This window comes from Triticum dicoccoides, chromosome 2A (assembly GCF_002162155.2).
Source record: "Triticum dicoccoides isolate Atlit2015 ecotype Zavitan chromosome 2A, WEW_v2.0, whole genome shotgun sequence".
Lineage (NCBI taxonomy): Eukaryota > Viridiplantae > Streptophyta > Magnoliopsida > Poales > Poaceae > Triticum > Triticum dicoccoides.
In genome coordinates this window covers 757,321,262-757,344,774 of record NC_041382.1, presented here as the reverse complement: position 1 = coordinate 757,344,774, position 23,513 = coordinate 757,321,262, and the positions used below count along the sequence as shown (strand labels likewise).

The following is a 23,513-nucleotide window of genomic DNA, read 5'->3' as shown; positions in this document are numbered from 1 at the left end:
AACTGTTAGATCCTGAAAGGATTAAGTCATCCTAGTGTTAAGGCCTCTAGGGCATTTAAATTTGGTCTCAGTTAAGAAGATTAGTCCAAAATGATGCACCATCAGTATTTCCCATCGGATTTCAAGTACTCTTGAATTAGTTGACACCAAAAATTACTGTAGCACAGTATGGATTGGATTCTCTTTTCATTTTGAAGTTAAATCGTGATCAACATATATGCAAAGGAAGTTCACAGAGACTCGACGGCCTGCAAATGCAGAGGAGGCTAGCATACACAGCCTGGGATGCTCAGCAGAATGAAATGGATCTGCGCCTGGTTGGTTAGTCTTCCGCAATGAAAAGATGATCTGGATTGTTAGAAATTATGTGAAAATGCACACGCACTAAATCCTAACGAAAATTGCAAGGCTATCGAAAGTGCACAAGACCCAGTATCACAAGTCAGAGCTTTTGAGAATTGTACAGAAGAAATACATGACAGGTTTACTTCATGATAGTCTTGGATTTGGTTCAGCCAAAATGATCAGGTAATTACTCACTCAATTTCTGAATATATCAGTTACTTGTTGAATGTAATCTACTCTCGAGTACGGTAATACATCAAGGCTTCTCTGTAACTGAAAAGACTCAGGTGTATTAAGCTAGTCCAATGCATAGGTTTCAGATTTCAGTTCTGATATGGCATCCTGTTTCCATAATGCTATGCAGTGACAAATAAGCATAAATAGCTTACAAAATGTACCCTGTTAAGGACTAAAAATCTCATTTGACCCGGAAGACCAGCCTTAATGATTGCAGCACAAAACAAAAATTGATCAAATGTGCTTCAGGAATGCTATGCAGTGAAAAAAATAAGCATAATAGCTTACCAAATGTACCCTGTTCAGAACTAAAAATCACATTAGACATTGATTTCATACTGCGCACATATTCTCGTGTCTTATGCATGCTGGACTCTTGACTAAAAATCATCGACTTTTGTTGCCTATACTCTCTTCCCTGTGCAGGAGAATTGTTGGAATTGCCCATGTCGAGGATTTTGACTCAATCGAGGATGCCAGCAAGAGAGCATCATGTGAGCGCCGCGCGCTTGATTGTGCCAAGGCAATCCTGAAGGGACGGCGCCAGTTCGAGAGCATTGAGCAAGTTATTGCGCACGTCCAATCAGTAACTCATGACTGAGAAAACCAGCCGCCTGTTCGGCGTTTCCAGTTGAGGAGACCTCATTTGGTTGTTATTAGGATTGAGTACCCCCGCTCAAGTATCGAGATGTGCTGCCCTTTGTAAAACATCCCTGGGTCAGTGTGGCTTATGTGTATTGCGTAGTGGGCTGCCTTCAGAGATACCTATACTTGGGTCGAGAACATCATGTGTGTATTTCTAGTGCAAGGCAGGCTGCCTTGCAGCATAGCTGTGAGTTGAATAACAGAGTGTACAATGTATCTCAACGTTGTACAATTATCCATAGATACAGGTGTGGTCGCTACCAATAAAACCCTATCTGGGTAGGTTTGGCCAAGCAGTTTGTTTGTACTGTAACACCTGTTGGTTGATGTTAGCCTGGCTAAATTACACATTTATTTGAGTAAATAAAAGATGATGGGATAAATATCAGCACATTCAGAACAAGCTAGCACGGATTCACATACTCATCTCCTCCCAAATTTATGTGAAGACTTCAGGACAAGGCAACATGACCTGAAAGACAGCAGAGCATATCACATACTCCCTCCGTCCGGAATTATTTGTCGCAGAAATGGATAAAAATGGATGTATCTACAACTAAAATATGTCTAGATACATCCATTTCTCCGACAAGTATTTTTGGACGGAGGGAGTACATACATGTATAAGTGTGAAAATAAGTGATTATTTACTGTCCGAAAATAAGTGTGAAGCAAGCAGATTGCAGCCTCGGCAAGTAACACTAGCCAGTTTTCAGCAGTAACGCAGGCTGCTGTGGATCAACACGTATATACTGCTGAAGAGAGACTGCAAGTTCTTAAATGACTTAACAGTAAGCGGTAATTTCTGCAGGGTAAATTGAGCAGAGAATTACAGCGGTTATGGGAACCTCCAGGATGCCGAAACACCGCAAATCGGTCGGCCAACAGGATGAGGTCACATCACATATATGTTTCCCCCATCGAATCATGAACAAAACTTGGGCACGATTCGGGCACCAGGTGTACATACCTTAGCAGGCGAAAACAGGCATGTTTGCAATTTAGATTTCGAGGAAAAACAGGTATGTTTGATATTTCGAATCAGAGGTACAAACAGGCATGTTTGTAATTCAACAGAAATTCAATAGTATGGAACAGTTTGGTTCCTGCTGCAATTGAATTGCGTGTCTAACTTCTGAAATAGAATGACTCATGACATCAAATGTAACATGTCATTGAGTAGGAACCAGAAGTATCCTCCAAAGGTCCCAAAACTCCGACGGAACAAAACTCTGGCAAATACGCCCAAACTCCCGAGGAGATATACACACTGAAGTCTGAAGATCAACCTGCTAGGCATAATCTACCTTGGGCACTGTGACAGATGTTATGTTTACTTACGATAGTGTATAACTAGCACTATTAATAGACTAACATTCCATAGTTGTTTGCCTACAGTACCAATGTACATGGTTATGGCCTGCAGCCCATTGATGTTAGCCTGTCTAAATTGCAGATTTACTGTACTCATAAAAAGAATAGCACAAAAAGGAAAGAAGATAAGGATAAATATCAGCACATTCACAAGAAGCTAGCATGGATTCACATATAGGTCTAGCCAACATATATAATTATCAGCAAATTCACGGGAAGCTGGCATGGATTCATATATAATACTATAGGTCTAGCCAACATAAATTCTGATGAACTTACTCATCTCCTCCCAAATATATGTGCACTTCAGGACAAGGCAGCATGATCTAAAGGACAGCAGTGCGTATCACATAAATAAATACATATATAAGTTATATATAAGGACAGCAATACATGCTCTTTAGTCAGGCGATCAGACATTTCCTCTGTTCTAGGTGAAGAGCTTGATGTACTCCATGCAAGTGTCTCTCAGCTTGCGGCAACGATGTTGATCAGCGAGAGCTAACGTGGCCACCACCAGTGGCGAAGCCAGCTATCTGGCGAGGTTTGGCGCATGCCATACCTAAACTTCGACCCAAGTACGTACGTACAGTATTACTTTGATACAATATTTAAGTTTTAAGCTGGGCTTAGCTGCTGATGAGTCGAGTCCGTGGCTTGACTACACGTCACGTCTGCACATGGATTATGGCTGAAACCTTCCAAGTTTCGTCTGTGCGTGTACTTGTTCTAGAATCTAGACCGCGATCTGCGTGACGGAGGCACAACAGGCAGGGCAGTACGCCGGGGCGGTGGCGCCAGTGGCAGGTGGTGGCCGTTCACCGGCGAGGCGAGGTGAGGCTCTGACCGGTATATAGCAACGCCGACTCGGCGAGGCCGCGAGGGTGAGCAGACGGCGCCACGTTAACTGAAATTGTTTTTTGTTTGCGAATATGTTAACTGAAATTGGACTATATCAGATCAAATATTTCTCCGATTTTAGTTTATCTAGTGCCTTCCCTTTGTTGAAATACTAATGGATTAATTTCCTTTATTAAATTGGTGAACATTCATCCATATAATTTAAATCTAGTGATGTATTTTGAGTGTCAGTACTCATTTTTCAGATTTGTCTTCTATATTTGCTAAATATAAAGTAGTACCTCTGTCTCAAATTACTTGTCTTAACTTTTTCTAAATATGGATGTATTTAATACCAAAACATGTCTAAATACATATATCTTAGGCATACCTACGATTAGTAATTTGAGGCAGAGTAAATATACATCTAATATTCTAGCGAGCCTTTATAATCATATTATACATGGTTTTCTTTTTTACAAACTCCGCCACACCTGAAAATTATTCCTGTCTTCGCCACTGGCCACCACACTCTCAGCATCTAGACCCTTGCAGAGGATGGCCTCACATATCAGCTTGAGCCTGTCCATGGCATACCTGTCTGCAGCCACAAGTAGATGCCCGATCATCTCCCTCTTGTCATGGCTGTCAAGGAGGTCATCCATGGCAGGCAATGAATCTGTGTATATGAAGTGAAGCAATGCTCCGAAAGTGGCGGGCTGCATGTCAACAATCTGTATGCACTGCTTCTCCTTGTCCCACATTGCCATTGGACCATAGAGCTCGGCGTCGAAGACCGGAGACCGCATGGCAAGCACGATCTTGTGTGCGTAGAAGGTCTCCCGCCTGACATTGATCACCGCGTCCGCCCCTTTCTTCTCCTCAAGCAGCATTGCGAGATTGTTCACTAGGTCCGACGGCGGCACCTGGATCTCCTCATCAGGCGTCTTGGTGGTGGTGGTCGCCACGGCCGGTATTTTCTTGAGGAGAACAGTCACATCGCACTGGATCACGATGCAGTCATCCTGCAGGTACGGGGATGCCTTCAGGATGTCTGTCTTCCTGAACATGTAAGCCCCCCTGACATGGTCGTTCTTGCAGGAGTCGAACGCCGGGAAGGACGACGGCCGGTGGCCCGGTTGGTCAGCCTCAGGTCATAGAGCGCCCTCACCACCGAGTTCTTGCTCTGGAGCTAGACGCAGACTGAAACGTAGTCTTTGTTCGAAGGTCCGTCTCCATCGGGGTAGAAGAGGATGCACCAGTCGTAGTTGGCAGCGGCGGCGAATAGGGTTTTTGGAAGCGACCTCTGCTCTACGGCTGGGCTAGACTTCTCCTCTGCTCTGCTCTACGGCTGGGCTAGACTTCTCCTCTGCTCTGCTCTACGGCTGGACTGAGGATGGGCTGCTACCAAGTCGGCCTTGGCCTGCTCACTCAGAAGCTACTAGAGAGAGGCAACCTATCAAATCACATAGTGAGAGAGTTGCAAAAGAGTAAAAGCCGTCTCAGAGCATCTACGACCGGAGTTGAAGTTGGTAAATCCGAGCCCCTTATGTCCGCGGACACGCCCATGGACAAACGGCCTCTTATTTGTCGTGAGGACAATCACACTCTTCATACGTGAATATCCAAATCCATGCAAATCCATACACATCAATCATATAACATAATTTTCTCACTAATTCAACAACTCGATGATACAAAACAAACAACAATTCATTACGTACCAAAATAAAATTCAACAACTCATACAATAGATAGGCGATACACGAATGATTCAAGCACCGGCATTGTTGAGGTCGTTGATCTTATTCTTCTGCGATCAACCACTTCTTTCCTTCTTCATCCAAGAGCCTTGTGTCTTGCAACATGATCCTTGACTCCCTCGTCTCTCTCGAAAGCCTCAACTTCTCTCTCTTTCAAGCTCGATCCCTTCCAATATTGACGTCTTTTCAAGCTCCCATTTGGCAAGCTCCAATTTTAGTTTGTCGTCCTCCATGTTAAACCTCTTCCGGTCAAACTCCATCTTCTCCCTTTTCACACTTCTGAAAATCTTGTACGTCTCCTCCTTATTCACCTCCTTGGCGAAAAAATTGCCTGTCCAAGTGGCGCGCACATTTTGCTTGCCACGCCATCATGCGCGATCTTGTCCTTCTCCCACTTTGTTTCCCATCACCTGATGGTTTATCTTTGGAACGTAGGCTTGTATGTCCGTCCTACCATTTTCTTCTTCTTCGCCATCCAATCCAATTGATTGGTTGGAGTTAGAGCCATCATTTTTCTTCATCTTCTTGGTGCCGCTTTCGATGTCCTAAAGGACGGTTTACCACTTTGGTTTCCCGTGCAATTTCATCCAACAATGGGACATATTGAATGCTTCTTCCTGACTTGATTGTACAGAGCCGCCACCAAAGTTGCATGAGATTGTATTCCAACGCCGCTTTGATTCCGGTCAAGGACTTGTTTGAGTAAACAAACAAACTTGCTAACGTTATATTGGACGGTGGACCATCTATATTAGAGAGAGCATGTGCCATGATCGCTAATGATTGAGTGTGGCACCACATAGTGTTTTTGCTCATGATAAAGTTTGCGGAACCAAGGTCTATCTTTTTTATCAGAGGTTGGATCGATCATCAAAAGAAGAATTTGGCCAAAAGGATACATTCTGGGAAAAGTGAAACTTCCATTGAAGAGAAGCCAATGAAACACTTTCATAGAAAATTTCGTGGAATCGAGAATGAAGTTTTAATTCGGTGCATGCCAGATCATGAAGTAACTGCATCCAATCTCCGAAAAGTTCCGATTGTTTCAATTTTTGAAATGGGATATTTACGAAATCCCCATGAATAGGGTCAAACCTTATTCGATGCTATTTCCATAAGATTCTTCTTTCATATTCTTAAGCAAGCCCTCTCGAGGGCTTAGTTGATCATGATATCTTTTTTCTCTTTCTTTTCCATTTTGTTTTTTTTCAAGAAAGATATCGTCCAATTCCCCTTCTATTGATTCTTTTCCGATCGAGATGTACGGATCCATGTGTCTACATACATAGATTTTGTTCATTGATTAACAAAAATGTGCAAGAGCTCTATTTACCTCTGCCATTCTATGAATCGCTTCGCTTTTGCATATGGCACCCCAACTCCCTTTGGCAACATCTACTAAACTAGATCTTAATTTGGAAGCCATATTTTGACCCGGACGATTTTGGAGCCATCTACCGGATCCATGCTAGTATTCAACCAACTTTCAACCAACAAGCCATCTTCGAACTGTGTGAATGTCGGACCTCTTGGCTTCACTACCTTTTTCTTTTTAGTGTGTGATTTTTACCCAACTTCAAACAATGGGAAATTGGTATCCCAATATCAAATTGCAAAGGCTCTTGACCATAATTTATTATGTTAAGCATTATTTGGTCCTACAATGTGCATCGCAGTTAAACTATTGTCCAACAAGTTTGATAGAATGGTATGTGCAATAAATGAATCAACGAATGCAAATGTCACAAGGGCAAAGATTGTAGCTGGTCTTATTTCGGTATTCCGTCAACCAACATCTTTTCATGCCCGGGGCCGGCATTGCCTGACGTTGTTGAATGCCTTTGGAGTTCTGGCGACTTGTCCACCGTGTCCGCGACATTGGTGTCATCTAGAAACCTATCCAGGATGCCCATCCACTTGGAGGGCGGAACATAGTCGGTGCTTGTGCAGAGGGAAAATTAGGGAGGCGGCGGCGAATAGGGGTTTTGTCAATGACCTCTGCTCTCCTCTCTGCTCTATGATTGGACTGGCGGCGATAATGCTCTATCACTTGGGCCTTGGCGAAGCGAACGATTGGCAAACTGATGATTTTCCTTCCCTAAAAATTCGATAATGTTATTTGACTGGTGTACCCTAGGAGGCCTAACCTAGGTCCACGTCGAACGCCCCCATCACGGTCGCTCGGATCTCGACACAGGGCCAATGCCATGTCGGATGGCTAGACACATTCGTTGTTTGCTGATTTTTGGCAAACACTCAGTTTTGCTTTTTCCCCCAGAAGGGTAACCCCGTGTGCGAGGGAGATCTAAAGCAGGCTTTTAGCCAATGGGCTAGAGAGGTAGTTCATGAGCATTCATGGTAATTTATATATAAGGCGCTTCACTATATATATATATATATATATATATATATATATATATATATATATATATATATATATATATATATATATAACTTGGCATTTTTGAAGCATTTTTGTTTTTAATTTGACCTGAAATATCCCTTTTTTAGTTTCTCACAGAGCAGTTTTATTATAAGATAATAACATTCCTTATTATGCGAGGATTTCATTTAATTATAAGAAGATGACATATTTTATTATAAGAGGATTACATTTTTGTTATTAGAGGATGGCAGTTTTATTTTATAAGAGCACGTTGTTTTCTATTTTATAACAGTATGGCATTTTGTTATTGTGAGGATGACATTTTTATTATTTAAGAGGATGACATTTTATTATAATAGGATGGATGTTTTATTAGAAGATAAGATGATGACATTTTTATCATAAGAGGATGGAATTTTTATTATTAGAGAATGACAGTTTTATTTATAAGAGCATGACATTTTTTTGGGTTTGTCTAGGGCATGTCTAGATGTTCCCTAGTTATTGCACATCTAAGTGACTCAATTAAACTAGAAATGAAAAAAAAATACCCGCACGAATTTTCACGTACAATTAATGACATAGGATTTTGATGTGCAATATTTAGGTCAGATGTGCTTTCGCAAAACTTTATTTTACTTTATAATAGGATGGGCATTCCAATTATTGTGAGGATGTCATTTTATTATTATTTTTAAGATGACGCCATTTTTAATCTTGAGAGGAGGCATTTTTTACTGTCATTTTTTTTTGCACACAAGTTTTTCAGGTGATGATAAGGAACATGTCAACTTGTGTGTCACCTTCCTAGTTCTGGTATGACCTAGACTAGCTAGTCATTTGTGCATCATGTTTAAATTCCATTTAAATTTGAAATGGGGATTTGTGAAACCCACAGAAATCATTTCTGGAAATGACCCAGATAAAAAGTGCTTCAAAAAGGACCAAGAAAATGTTCTTGTTGCTCTCTGTAAATATTGGTCAGAGGTAAAATTCAAACCAATAATTTTAGGAGCCCATAAATATTTATTTTGGCCTTTTGGAATTAATACAATAATTATTTGCCTTGGATATATATATATATGTGATATATTTTATATATGTCCAAAAATTCTGATTTTTGCTGAGGGGCTTTGGAATAACCCCTTAGGTCCCTGCAAAAATTGTCAGAAGAAAATAAAATAATCTAGTATTTTACTAAATCAGAACAAATGCCAGAAAAATAGAAAACAGAAAACAAAAAGGAGAGAGAGAAAGGAACCTCACCTGGCTTACCTGGCCCAGGAGAGAAGCCGGCCCAGCTGGCTGGCCAGCCCAGCAGCCTTTCCCTATCGTCTTCCTCCTCTGCCAGGAGGACGAGGGCGTGTGCCCGACGCACGCACGCACACGCGCGCCACCTCCACCCTGCTTGCTTGTCCCCTCGACGGCCTGGACGCCACGCACCCCTGGCTCTTCCTCTCTCTCTCTCTCGCTCTCGAGCGTTTCCCCCTTCCCTGGACCTCTCTCTCCCACCCACCGAACGGGTTCGTCGCCGCCGCTCGCCATAGTCGTGCCCACCGTGCTCTCCTCGCCTCGCTGCTGTGTCCTAGAGCTCCGCTCCATTGCCTTCTCCATCTTCGTCAAGCCAAGCAACCAGGGACGCCCCATGGAGCCGTCACCGCCGTCGTCTTCATCGTCAGCCACCCGAGATCGTCGGCGACGTTCCGGCTGCCCCAAGCCATCCCCGAGCTCACCGACCCCGCCGTTGGATTCTCTGTGAGCTCCGCCGCCTTTTCCCCTCCTCCCCGAGCTCGTTCCTCTCCTCTAGCCGCCTCTGCCACTGGAGCCGAGAGCTCCGTGCCGCCGGCCATGTCGCCGCCGTGGCCAGGGCCACCGCAGCTCGCAACCGAGCTCGCCGTTGCACTCAGTGCACTCTGGCGTGTCGAGCGGACCTGCTCGCAGCTCCTGTCGTGCCCCGCAATACCCCGCGCACACCTGGACGAACTCCGGCCGCCGCAAACTTCGTCGCCGGCCATGATTCCGGCCACCCCAGCTCCTCCCGTTCGCTCCACCAGATGCGTGCAAACACCAACTCTTCGTAGGGCCAAACCGCATCGCAAACGGCCGCCTATAGCGCGAGCCCGAGCAACTCCTACGAGCCTCTGCCGCGGGATATGGTCGCCGGCGCTTAATTCGGCGACGATGATGTGGCTCCGTCATTAGACGCTAACCCCGCCACCTAAGCAACCCTAATAGCCACTGACGGCGGGCCCTACTGCAGGGTCAAACCCAGTCAGCATTGGATTTGACCGGGTTTAGCCCATGTCAGGTTTGACCCAGGTTGACTGCCGACACAGTGCTAACGCAATAAATGATTTCTGGAATTATTTTAACTCAGGAAATTCCAGAAAATTTCTTAAACTTCAAAAAATCATAATAATTCAACTGTAGCTCAGAATGAAATAATTTATATATGAATAATTATCAGAAAAATGCAAGGAATCCATTTATGCCAGTTACATGCATGAAAAACCAATTTATACATGATGTATAAGTGAAAACATAATATGGGCATTCTAAATGCTTCATTTTGAATTGCATTTGAATCTTTGATTCAAATGGGCTTCAACCAACTTGGTGGCATCTTGCATTAGCCCAAACACTACCATTTGCACATGTCATGTTCATGCATCATAATGTTGCATTGTTTGTGTATTGATTGCCGGCACCGTTTCTTCTCGATAGGTTCCACTCCGGAAGGTGTACCCGAGTACCTGTCAAAGGAGCAGTGCCCCTTCGTCGTTCTATCAGGCAAGCAACCCCCCTTGAGAATTTCGATAAATCCCACTCTCTCGCTCCTGCTCCTTATACTGCATTAGGACAACAACGATTCAACTGCTACTTTTCTGCTGCGGTAGTTGAACCCATTCCTCTGCATGACCTGTCATTGCCACAGTAAATAGTTGAAACCCACTAGCATGAGTAGGAGTTGCTTGAGCCTTGATGTGCCTACTCATCCATGCTTGTTTTCTTTATGCCAGCTATGCTTAGAGTTGTGTCAGGTGTGATTCATCGGGAATGAATCGGAGTGGTGAACATGTCCTACCGATAAAGGCTAAGTGTGTGAACATGTTTTGGTAAAGGTAGCGATGAGAGGCCATGTAGGAGTACATGGTGGGTTGTCTCATTGGAACCGTCCCTAAGCACTGAGTTCTGTGTATGTTATCCAAGTCCAGTTACTACCACACATTGGGTTTCGGTTATCCGTCCCCTCTCGGCTTATTAATCCACTTGATCTCTGTCCAGGAGTTGCAACTAGTTTCTGGCGTTTGTAAGTAGTGCTACTTGTCTACCAGGTGGTGTCCGACGGGACGGGCTTGGGACAGACTAGGCACCGTGGCACGGTGTACCAAGTGGCACCCGGATGGTGGGCTTGGGAACCCTGCACACATCGTTTGGGGCCGTACTGGAGACTTCGGCCGGAACTCCTTGCGGATGGAACTCGAATAGGCGATAAACCTGGACGAGAGACTTCTGTGGTTAGTCAGGTCGTGGACGACACCCTCGCCCGGCTTCCGCTTGAAGGTTGCCGAGGTACATGACATGTACAGGGCGATAAGTGGCGAGAGCGTGTGTGAAGAAGTACACCCCTGCAGGATTAACATTATCTATTCGAATAGCCGTTTTCCCCGGATATGGAAACTTGGAGGACTTATGTAGTACATAGACAACTTTAAGTGGATACTCTAAAATACGCAAAATAAACGTGAGTGCTATGGATGGCCTTCTCGTAGGAAGACGGGAACGGATCCATAGTGGAGTACTAGATCATGATGGGCGCGCGTTGCGGCGCCCGTCAATTTTGACTATAGAATGGTTAGCATTTTTGTAAATGTATGAAGATGTATAATTGAATTAGCATAATTTGCTCCACATATTTGTTTCAAATGGAAGAATTAAATTTAAAAGTGAGCGTTGCCAACTCAATAAATTTTAAATAACTGGAGTAAATTTCTGTACTAAGGAGTACACTCACCACACAAAAAACAAAGATTTGACAAAGAGAACAGTTACATGCCAAACTGCATTTTCTTCCCTGTTGTGTCGTGGTACTCCTTACCGCCTCACATTGCCTCATCTATAGGAAGCTGTTTAGTTGGGAGGGCTTCTAACATAAGGCAGTTGTCTCCTGTCTGAACACTTTTCTATCGTCACTGCCTGATTTAAAGCTATCCAGTTTAGTTCACTTGAAGAATGGAAAACTTTCAAGTTCAGAGGAAATCGAGGAACTATTAGCACAACCACAAAACCTGATTCGCAACATGACATAAGAATCCAAATTGTTGATCCCAAGTTCCCAACATCACAATCATATGCCAATGCAATGTTCCAGCCAGCTTTAAAAGTAATCTTGGGAGTGATTCTTACTACAGTAAATTATATAAATTATGATTGGAGTAAAAATGCAGTGAAAATATATTTATTTAACCAACCAAAGATAGGAATTCACACTAATTAGAAATTTTGTAAGATATTTGAAATGGAATTTGGGAAGCCGTCAACCCTGGGACAATGAGTTGATATTTTGACAGTAAAAAATACACATGAAAAATTCTTTAATGACTTTTTCAGTGCCAAAATGCATGTTTACTCAAAGGGCAAAGGTTTGTACATATCCATGATACAAGGCACTAACACCATTGTTTCCAACAGAGCACACTTTACATGGTAGCAATATCAGTACTGCATATTATTGCATTAGTAAAATATGAGTTTGTTGCCATCTAGATTTCATAATGCAGAAAATAAACACAAAAATGTTCTGAAAAATAGGAAATAAAGACTTAAAATTGGATATACAAGTCTGCCTACTGATTTGATGGCATTATGTTTTTTTTTGCTTGCCAAAATAGGACTAGCAGTTTATAAGAAAATATGGCAGTATATCCTTATAATATGCAAAGTTTATTCAAACATAAGTCACCACACATAACATGCGAACTTGAGGGCAATGACTTACCTTCAATGAAAGAACCCTGCTTTGTCAGTTAATGGCTGAGATCCATTTCCCAATCCAAATAATTACAGGTATGCAAAGCAGTTCAGAGGAAGAAAAAAATGAGTTCCATGTCTTTATAATGACAAGATTATAGAGCAATTTTGTCAAACAGATCACAAAACAAGTACTCCCTCTGTAAACTAATATAAGAGCATTTAGATCACTTAAGTAGTGATCTAAACGCTTTTATATTGGTTACATAGGGAGTATGCATCATTTTCTTCCAGTGAAAGAGCAACCAAGTACCAACATACAATACTCCTATAAATTGGCATGTCATTGTCAGCATCAAGCTATTCCTTGTTTTGAAGGACCAGTTAAAATTGCATAGCACATCTCTTAAGCCTAGTTTTTCATCTCGTGCTTAGCTTTAAATTATGCCTTCTTGGTCATGCATGGAATAGAACCGTAAGCACCAGAAGAAATATCAAGGTTTAGGACAAAACAAGATATGTTAAAATACTCTACTTTCCCCCTAAATGTCAATATTTGGCGCCACATGTCTTCACTTGTACATCATGTCAGTTTATATTGTTAGTGGATCATCAACTACAGAAACATATCACAATGCATACCTTGGATTCTAGGTTTGTCTAGATTGTTTATTTAACTGATGCATTAGGACGATCAGGTTGCTTTGGGTCAACTGCAATCGAAAATTGTGATTTGGGCAAGTAAGGGAACCATAAACTGATGAACAACAAAGCTATGTGCTTTCAATTTGATTACCAGGGCCGCTTCCCATAACTTGAGGATGTGCGTAGCACAATGTGACTGACTGGAGCGGAGATGCGTTCGGCATGGCGGCTGTGTCCTGGCACACAAATCAGCAATTAGTACAGATCGTAGCACAGTATGAACAACATATATGGGAAAAAGAACATCTACAGGGTGGTGATTAGCTACACAAATATCCTATCTGATTGGAGCATCACTAAATTTTTAGGCGACAAACTCCGAAATCGTGAAGCAGAGGAGGAAATGGTGCAAGAGAAAAAAAACTTCTTCAATAGCATGGTGGCGAAACAGAAAGATCCACCCTCGGCCACGAGAGGAGAGGAATCGGGAGGAATCGGGAGGATCTGTGCGAGGAGAGGAAGGAAAAGTGCCCTGCCAACGCGCCCTCCTAAATCCGCCGCCATTGCCGGCCGCATCCAGGTCATCCTCGTCGGCTGGCCTCGCATCAAGCTCCCCTTCTGTAACACCCCGGATGTAACTTTCCCTATTTGTACTCCAACTCTTGCCGTTTCCGGCGTTAAGTTATATTTATTTCCTCGGGTTCAGGTCTTTGTCTCCGTGTGTTGTTATCGTTGTCATGCATATCATATCATGTCATCATGTGCATTGCATTTGCATACGTGTTCGTCTCATGCATTCGAGCATTTTCCCCGTTGTCCGTTTTGCATTCTGGCGCTTCGTTCTCCTCCGGTGGTCATTTCTATCTTTCTTTCGTGTGTGGGGATTAAACATTTCCGAATTGGACCGAGACTTGCCAAGCAGCCTTGGTTTACTACCGGTAGACCGCCTGTCAAGTTTCGTACCATTTGGACTTCATTTGATATTCCAACGGTTAACCGAGGGACCGGAAAGGCCTCGTGTGTGTTGCAGCCCAACACCCCTTCAATTTGGCCCAAAACCCACCAAACTCTGTTCCATGTCCTAGAGCGTTCGATCACGATCGCGTGGCCGAAAATCGCACCTCATTTGGACTCTCCTAGCTCCCCCTATGCCTATATATACACCCTCATTCCAATTCGCGGGTCCTCTCCCCCCTAACCCTAAAAAATCCTCTCTGCGCCGCACCGAACGTGTCCGGCCCGCGCCGGACAACGTCCGCCGCCGCCCGCAGCAAACCGCGATCCGCCATGTGTCCCCGCCGGCCACCTCCGTGCGCGGCCCGCCCGGTCCGCGTAGAGCCCCTGCGCCCCAGAGGAGGAGCGCCGCCCGCTGCCCTTCTCCTCCCCGACGCCGTTCGCCGTGCCACCACCGAAATTCTCCGCGCCGCCGTGTCCGCCATTGCCGGCCTCCGCCGCCGTCCGCCTCCTTCCCCGGCCGAGCCGGCGAGCTCGGGTCGCCGCCCCGCCTCGGCTTCCGCGTCGCTCCGCGCCGGCCTCGCCCGAGCCTCTCCGCCGCCCTTCTCCTCCCCTCACGCCGGCGAGCTCCACCGGCTCCGGCGCCGGCCGTCCTCGGCTTCCGCACCGCCGGTGAACAGTGCGCGCCCAGATCTGGATCCACTGCTACAGTAAACCCTAGCGAGGGTTGACTTTTTCCCTCTCCCCTAATTTTTATGCAGTCTTTGACCTGTGATATCTCCGCATATGTAGCTCCAATTCATGCATATAGCATATCAAAATGTTCATCTCAGAGAGTACATCATTTCATTCCATTGCATCATTTTCATTTGAGCTAATCTTGGTGCCCGAAATGCTGTTAGAAGAGGGCTACTTGAGTTAATTGTCAGATCTGTTACTCCGTTTAGCACTTTTGTCATTTTTGCCATGATTATTGTGTGCATGCTATGCCCGTGAGTTCTTCATATATTTTGTTAAGGATTTTGTTATCTTTCCAGAGGTGCAACCCATGCATTTTTGTGATGTGTGTGGTGACTTGTGCAAGCTTGCAAAGAGAGGCACCCGGTAAATCTGTTTTCAGGGACTTAGTAGTTTTCACTAAGTCTGGGATTATTTAGTTCATGATGCCATATGTTCTTGTTGTTTCCTAGTGATCTGTGCCTCTTTTGAGGATGATCAGTAAGGGAGTTTTGTTAATCTTGTAGTGCTCTATCCATCCATGTCTTTGTTTGCAATTATGGAGCACCCTAGCTTGAGTCAATCGAGCTCTACTTTTGCTTCGTTGTGAATCTGGGCAGATCGTCAACTTGTTTGCGATTTTGCCGATGTTATTGTAGTTGATCCGTGCATTCTATGCCATTGTTCTTGCCATGTCTAGCTTGTATTTTGTGCCTTCTTGATGGGTGTATGCTTGTATTGCCATGACTTGCACCGTAGTGAGTGCATCGAGCTCGTAAACATGCCTTCGTGAGTTATGTTTCAGCAAGTCCCAGTTTTCACTGTTTGAAAACTGATTATGTTTTTGCTATGTTCGTGTGCTTGTTAGTATATTTTGTGATCCCTTCTGGCTCAAGGTCACTAAGGGACTTTTGTTAAGCTTGTTGAGTAGCTCCATGCCATGTCTTTCTTTGTCATGTTCAGGTCCTGTAGCATGTTGTTTTGTTGCTCCAAAGAGGGCTATATGATCTGAAATTCCAGACAAGTGTTAATTTCACCAAGTCTGAGATTTGTTTGTCATTTGCGTTTTTGCCATGCTTGTTTGAACCTGTTAATGGATGATTTGGCCGTAGCTCAGTGCTAGACTTTTGTTAAGCTTCTTGTGTGCATCCCTCCCATGTATTTTGTTGTCATGTTTGGGTGCTGTAGCATGTTCATTTCATTGCATTTAGATGCCTACTTGCTGTAAATCGCAGACCGGTGTCATTTTTGAATCGCTTGCCATTTCCAAACCGTAACTCCGATTCCGACGTTCTTTATATCGTTTTCAAGCGATTTCATCTCATCTTTTTAGTGGCACCCTTGGAATTCCAAGTTGAGGCCAGTTTCATGCATTTCCTGTCATATCTTGCATTTTGCACCCCGCATCGCATCCCGCATAGCATATCATCTTTGCATCGTGTTGTTTGAGTTTGCACGTGGTTGATTGTATCTTTGTTGCTTGTTTGTCTTGTTTGGGTAGAGCCGGGAGACGAGTTCGCTAATGAGGAGCCCGTTGAGTTTGCTCTTGAGGATCCAGTCAACTTTGACAACTGTGCAGGCAAGATGATCACACCCTCGAAATCACTAGTATCTTTGCTATGCTAGTTTGCTCGCTCTTTTGCTATGCCATTGCTCCGATGCCTACCACTTTCTTGCAAGCCTCCCAAATTGCCATGTCAAACCTCTAACCCACCATTGTCCTAGCAAACCGTTGATTGGCTATGTTACCGCTTTGCTCAGCCCCTCTTATAGCGTTGCTAGTTGCAGGTGAAGATCGGAGGTTGTTCCTTGTTGGAACATCTTTTATTTACTTGTTGGGATATCATTATAATAACTTGCTATCTTAATGCATCTATATACTTGGTAAAGGGTGGAAGGCTCGGCCTCTCGCCTAGTGTTTTGTTCCACTCTTGCCGCCCTAGTTTCCGTCATATCGGTGTTATGTTCCCGGATTTTGCGTTCCTTACGCGGTTGGGTTATAATGGGAACCCCTTGATAGTTCGCCTTGATTAAAGCTTTTCCAGCAATGCCCAACCTTGGTCTTACCATTTGCCACCTAGCCTCTTTTTCCCTCGGGTTTCCGGAGCCCGTGGGTCATCTTATTTAAACCCCCCCGGGCCAGTGCTCCTCTGAGTGTTGGTCCAAACTAGAGTCCTGTGCAGCGCCCCCTCGGGGAAACTCGAGGTTTGGTTTTAGTTGTATGGAGCGCTCATCTGAGTGTGCCCTGAGAAAGAGATATGTGCAGCTCCTATCGGGATTTGTCGGCACATTCGGGCGGTGTTGCTGGTCTTGTTTTAACCTGTCGAAGTGTCTTGAGTTACCGAGATACCGAGTCTGATCGAAACGTCTTGGGAGGAGGTCTATTCCTTCGTTGACCGTGAGAGCTGTCATGGGCTAAGTTGGGACTCCCCTGCAGGGATTGAACTTTCGAAAGCCGTGCCCGCGGTTATGGGCAGATGAGAATTTGTTAATGTCCGGTTGTAGACAACTTGAACCTTAATTAATTAAAATGAATCAACTGAGTGTGTTACCGTGATGGTCTCTTCTCGGTGGAGTCCGGGAAGTGGACACGGTGTTGGAGTAATGTTTGCGCAGGTTGCTCTCTAGTTTCTCGCTCGCACTTTGCCTCCTCTTCTCGCTCTCCTTTGCGAATAAGTTAGCCACCATATTTGCTAGTCGCTTGCTGCAGCTCCGCTCATATTGTACCTTGTCACACCTATAAGCTTAAATAGTCTTGATCGCGAGGGTGCGAGATTGCTGAGTCCCTATGGCTCACAGATTACTATTACACCAGATGCAGGGCCTGATGATTCCGCTCCAGGAGACGCGTATGAGCTCAAGTGGGAGTTCGACGAAGACTCTCAACGATACTACGTTTCCTTTCCCGACGATCAATAGTGGTGCCCAGTTGGGGGTGATCGGGACCGTTGTCGCATGTTGGGTTCTCTTTATTTTGGCGCCGTAGTCGGGCCATGAGTGTTTGGATGATGTAATGTTATTTATGTACTTGATCGACGTGGCGAGTGTAAGCCAACTATGTTATCTCCCCTTTTATTATTATATTACATGGGATGTTGTGAAGATTGCCTAACTTGCGACATATACCTTCAATGCGATTATGTCTCTAAGTCATGCCTCGACACGTGGGAGCTATAGTCGCATCGAGGGTGTTACAAGTTGGTAATCAGAGCCTTCCCCGACCTTAGGAGCCCCATTGCTTGATCGTTTTTAGCGGCTGAGTTGTGTCTAGAAAAATGTTTTGAGTCTTTTAGGAATTATATATCGGAGAGATTAGGAATTCTTTTTACTTCCCAGTCTCCTCATCGCTCTGGTAAGGCATCCTGACGTAGAGTTTTGACTCTTCTCTTCTCAAATTTCACTAAAATTTTTTTAGGATCACGCGGGTATCTTGGAATCGTTCCGATGGTTTTATGATGAGAACATTGTCTTGGTGCCTCCTGTCAGGGGTTTAGTGGAAGTGTCCCGGGGAGTTGAGCTCTGAGGTGTTGTCATCATAATTTTATCATTGCAGTTCTGGAATACCTGAGTTTAGTACGCCGACATCGAAAATCTCTTTTATGAAGTTCGTTGGTGAGATAACCTCGACGCCACCCAGTACTGGGGCGGGAGTTCGGGAGTATCGCCATAACTTGTATAACGGATGCTTTTCGAAGGTTGAGGTAGATGGTTTCCGAAGGTTTCTTGGTTATGTGTTGAAGGATGGATACAGCTGGATGTAGGATTTGCTAGTTTGGGTGAGATATTATGCTTCCCCTGTATCCCCAACACCTGATTGCATAACCGGAAAGGTTCGGGAGTTTCATAGGTGGGAATTCTAGTAGCTCTAGTTTTTCTTCCACGGATATTGGTTTGAGATTGGGATTTCTTAGCGATTATTCGTTCTTGATCCGTACCTTGTTGGTTTATTTCTCTACCTTAATTCTACGTGGCTTCTCAATTTATGGATATGTGACCATTTCAAGAGGAATGCATTCATTCATTTTGTTCGGATGTGAAGACTATATGTTGCAATTTTCATTCCGTTGGATTCAGCTTCAAAATTTATCTGTCAATGTGCTAATGGTGGTCAACCTCTTCAGGATGGCTCCTCCAACGCGCACGACTCCGAATCCTGATCCGCCACCACCTCCACCTCCTCCGGAGGCATGGCAAGCTGTGATGGCCGCAACCAATGCAAACACACAGCTAATCATGCAAATTCTTCAAGAGCGCAATCAAGGCAGCAATCAGAGTCACTTTGCTACACTCAACCAGTTCCTTGCTAACGGGCCAAAGACTTTCAGCAATTGTGTTGAGGCAACCGATGCTGACGATTGGCTTGTGGATCTGTGCAAGCATTTCGAGTGCAGTAACGTCAGGCCTGAGGACTTTGTCAAGTTCGCTTCCTTCCAACTCAAAGATCAAGCTGCAGAATGGTTCCAGCAGTACAAGGACTCCAGAGGTAGACGTGTTATCACTTGGGATGATTTCCGTCGAGATTTCCGAGCTCATCATATTCCGCAGAGCGTGGTTGAAAGCAAGCATGAGGAATTCCACAATCTGAAGCAAGGCTCTTTGTCTGTCTATGACTACAACAAGTTGTTCCAGAAGCTCGCCCGCTTTGCCAAGCAGGACGTCCCTGATGAGAAGAGCATGATATATCAGTTCAGGGGTGGTCTCAGAGAAGAAATTCAGCTCGCTCTTGTTCTCTTCGAGCCCTTGAGATACGATGAGTTCTACAACATGGCACTGAATCAAGAGGCTGCTCAGTTAAGGTGTGATGCTTCCAAGAAGCGAGTCAGAGATGCTACTCCTTCTTCCTCTACTCAAGTGGCCAAGCAGCAGAAGTTTTGGCTTCCTCCTCCTCCGTTCCGTTAGCCGTATCAGCAGAAGAGTAAAGGTGGCAGTGGTTCTTCCCACCCACCCAACCATGGCTTTCAGAACAAGACTTCGTCTCAAGCTCCAAGATCGAGTGCTCCGTATCACCGTCCGCTTTCAGAGGTCACGTGCAACAAGTGCCAACAGAAGGGTCACTATGCCAACAAGTGTCTCAACCAGAGGCGTCTTCCTCCTCCTCCTCCTGTCAGATCGACAAGTACAGCTGTGGTCAAGCATAACCCCAAGTTCGCCAAGGTCAATATGGTGAATGCAGCTCAGGCAGAGGACTCACCAGATGTGATCATGGGTAACCTTCCTGTTAATGATATTCCTACAAAAGTTCTTTTTGACACGGGTGCATCGCATTGCTTCATTTCCAAACCTTTTGCATCAAAGTATGAGTGTGATTATCAGTATCTGCAAAGTTCCTTGCAAATTGTGTCACCAGGCAAGCAGATGACAGCTAACACCTGCGTCCAGGAGGTTACTATCACATTGGGTGACCACAAGTTCCTTTCTTCCCCAATTGTTCTTGGTAACTCGGATATTGATCTTATTCTCGGAATGGATTGGCTTTCTAAGCACAAGGCACATCTTGATTGTGCTGCCAGACAGATTCAATTGACTCATTCGTCTGAGGATGTAATTGTCTTTGCCGCTCGGGATAATACCATTCGTCTGTTTTCTCTCAATGAGAAGGGTGAATTGGATGCCATCTCTCAAATTCCAGTCGTCTGCGAATATCAAGACGACTTTCCAGAAGAGCTTCCAGGAATGCCTCCGCACCGGCCAGTTGAATTCGTTATTGATCTTGAGCCTGGCACGAAACCTGTGTGCAAACGTCTTTACAAGCTCGGACCTGAAGAGTTGAAGGAGCTGAAGAAGCAACTCGATATGCAAGAGAAAATGGGTCTCATCCGGCCTAGTTCTTCTCCGTGGGGTTGTGGTGTTCTTTTTGTGAAGAAGAAGGATGGAACGGACCGACTTTGTGTTGATTACCGTCCGGTGAATAAGAAGACCATCAAGAACAAATACCCACTTCCCAACATCAATGAGCTGTTCGAACAACTCAAAGGTGCCCAAGTATTCTCCAAGCTTGATCTCCGTATGGGTTATCACCAGATTTGCATTCGTGAAGAAGATATTCCCAAGACAGCATTCAGAACAAGCTTTGGTTCATATGAATACACTGTCATGTCTTTTGGCCTTGCCAACGCTCCCCCGACGTTCTCTCGCATGATGAACTTCATCTTCAACGCCTACACCAATGACTTTGTTTTGGTCTATCTCGACGACATTCTGGTTTTCTCCAAGAACAAGGAAGATCATGCCAAGCATTTGCGTTTGGTTCTTGATAAGCTCAGAGAACATCAGTTCTACGCCAAGTTCTCCAAGTGTGAATTTTGGCTTGATGAGGTTCTTTATCTTGGTCATATCATCTCTGCCAAGGGCATTGCCGTGAATCCTGAGAAGGTGTCTGCAATTGTGAATTGGGAACCTCCTCAGAACATGAAGCAACTCCGCAGTTTTCTCGGTCTCGCAAGCTATTGCCGAAGATTCGTTGAAAACTTTTCTAAGATCGCGAAGCCTCTCTCAAATCTTCTTCAGAAGCACATCAAGTACGTTTGGTCTCCGGAGTGTGATATTGCTTTCAACACTTTGAAAGAGAAATTGATCACTGCTCCAGTTCTGACTCTGCCTGATGAATCCAAGCCGTACGAGGTCTTTTGTGATGCCTCTCTCCAAGGTCTTGGCGCAGTATTGATGCAAGAGAAGAAAGTTGTTGCTTATACATCTCACCAGTTGAAGCCTAATGAGAAGAACTACCCCACTCATGATCTCGAGTTGGCGGCAGTTGTGCATGCTCTTTTGACTTGGAGACATCTTCTATTGGGAAGAAAAGTGGACATTTTCACTGATCACAAGAGTCTCAAGTACATATTCACTCAGCCTAATCTCAACCTCAGGCAAACTCGATGGGTCGAAATGATTCAAGAGTATAATCCGAGTATTGAGTACACTCCAGGCAAGGCTAATGTGATTGCTGACACTTTGAGCAGAAAGGCTTACTGCAACAGTCTGATTCTCAAGCCTTATCAACCCGAGCTTTGTGAAGCTTTCCGCAAACTTAATCTGCAAGTTGTTCCTCAAGGTTTCCTCGCCAACCTTCAAGTCTCCTAACTTAGAAGACCAGATTCGCCAAGCCCAGCTTCTTGATGCTATGGTGAAAAAGGTGAAGATTGGGATTGCCAAGAGTCAGTCCAAGTACAAGTGCTACCGCCTTGATGACAAGGACACTCTCTTCTTCGAGGATCGAATTGTTGTACCCAAAGGTGACCTCCGTAAAGTGATCATGAACGAGGCTCACAATTCTCTCCTCTCCATCCACCCTGGGAGCATGAAGATGTATCAGGACCTTAAGCAAGCTTATTGGTGGACTCGAATGAAGCGCGAGATTGCTCAATTTGTGAATGAATGTGATGTCTGCAGAAGAGTGAAGGCAGAACACCAAAGGCCAGCAGGTCTCCTCCAACCTCTTGCCATTCCAGAATGGAAGTTTGACCACATTGAAATGGACTTCGTGACTGGGTTTCCAAAGTCCAAGCGTGGCAATGATGCTATATTCATTGTCATCGATAAACTCACCAAGGTGGCTCATTTTCTGCCTATCAAAGAGTCGATCACTACAGCTCAATTGGCGGAACTCTATACCTTTCGAATTGTCTCTCTGCACGGTATCCCTCAAGTGATCTCTTCAGACCGTGGCAACATCTTTACCTCGAAGTTTTGGGATTCTTTCCAGAAGGCCATGGGCACTAACATCCGCTTCAGCATAGCTTTCCATCCTCAAACAAGCGGTCAAGTCGAGCGTGTCAACCAGATTCTTGAAGATATGCTCAGGGCTTGTGTGATCTCCTTCGGCATGAAGTGGGAGGATTGTCTTCCTTATGCTGAATTCTCCTACAACAACAGTTTTCAGTTAAGTTTCGGCAAGGCCCCTTTTGAAATTCTGTATGGCAGGAAGTGCCGTACCCCTCTCAACTGGTCTGAAACCGGTGAACGTCAGCTTTTGGGTAATGAGTTAATCACAGAGGCAGAAGAAATGTGCAAAGTCATTCGTGATAACCTCAAAGCAGCCCAATCCCGTCAGAAGAGCTACTATGACAGTAAGCACCGTGATTTGGCTTTCGAGATCGGAGATCATGTTTACCTCCGCGTCTCTCCTATGAAAGGTACTCGTCGCTTCGGTATCAAAGGGAAGCTTGCCCCTAGATACGTGGGACCTTTTAAGATTGTCAGCAAGAGAGGCGACCTCGCCTATCAACTCGAGCTTCCTTCAAACTTTGCAAATGTTCATGACGTGTTCCATGTCTCTCAGCTTCGAAAGTGCTTCAAGACTCCTGGCCGCATCGTCAACTTCGAGGACATTGAGCTCCAAGAAGATCTCTCTTATCGTGAGCACCCAGTTGCTATTCTTGAAGAGACTGAACGCAAGACTCGCAACAAGTCAATCAAATTTCTCAAAGTCAAGTGGTCACACCATTCCGACCGTGAAGCTACCTGGGAACGCGAGGATCACCTCCGTTCTGAGTACCCGAAGTTCTTTCAGACCTATATCTCGGGACGAGATCCTTTCATAGTGGTGGAGTGTTGTAACACCCCGGATGTAACTTTCCCTATTTGTACTCCAACTCTTGCTGTTTCCGGCGTTAAGTTATATTTATTTCCTCGGGTTC

The 23,513-nt window shown here is 44.7% G+C and overlaps 1 protein-coding gene and 1 pseudogene across 1 annotated transcript; one reads left to right on the top strand and one right to left on the bottom strand.

Annotated features, from left to right (window-relative positions):
* The first annotated feature begins 463 nt into the window (after positions 1–463).
* Positions 464–1,523, top strand: LOC119352340 (methylthioribose kinase 2-like). The gene is made up of 2 exons (XM_037619010.1): positions 464–528; positions 1,009–1,523. The coding sequence occupies exons 1-2, from the start codon at positions 476–478 to the stop codon at positions 1,181–1,183; spliced, it is 228 nt and encodes a 75-aa protein (XP_037474907.1). The 5' UTR covers positions 464–475; the 3' UTR covers positions 1,184–1,523.
* A 1,508-nt stretch (positions 1,524–3,031) lies between these two features.
* On the bottom strand, positions 3,032–9,204 carry LOC119358350 (annotated as a pseudogene).
* Between the last annotated feature and the right edge of the window lie 14,309 nt (positions 9,205–23,513).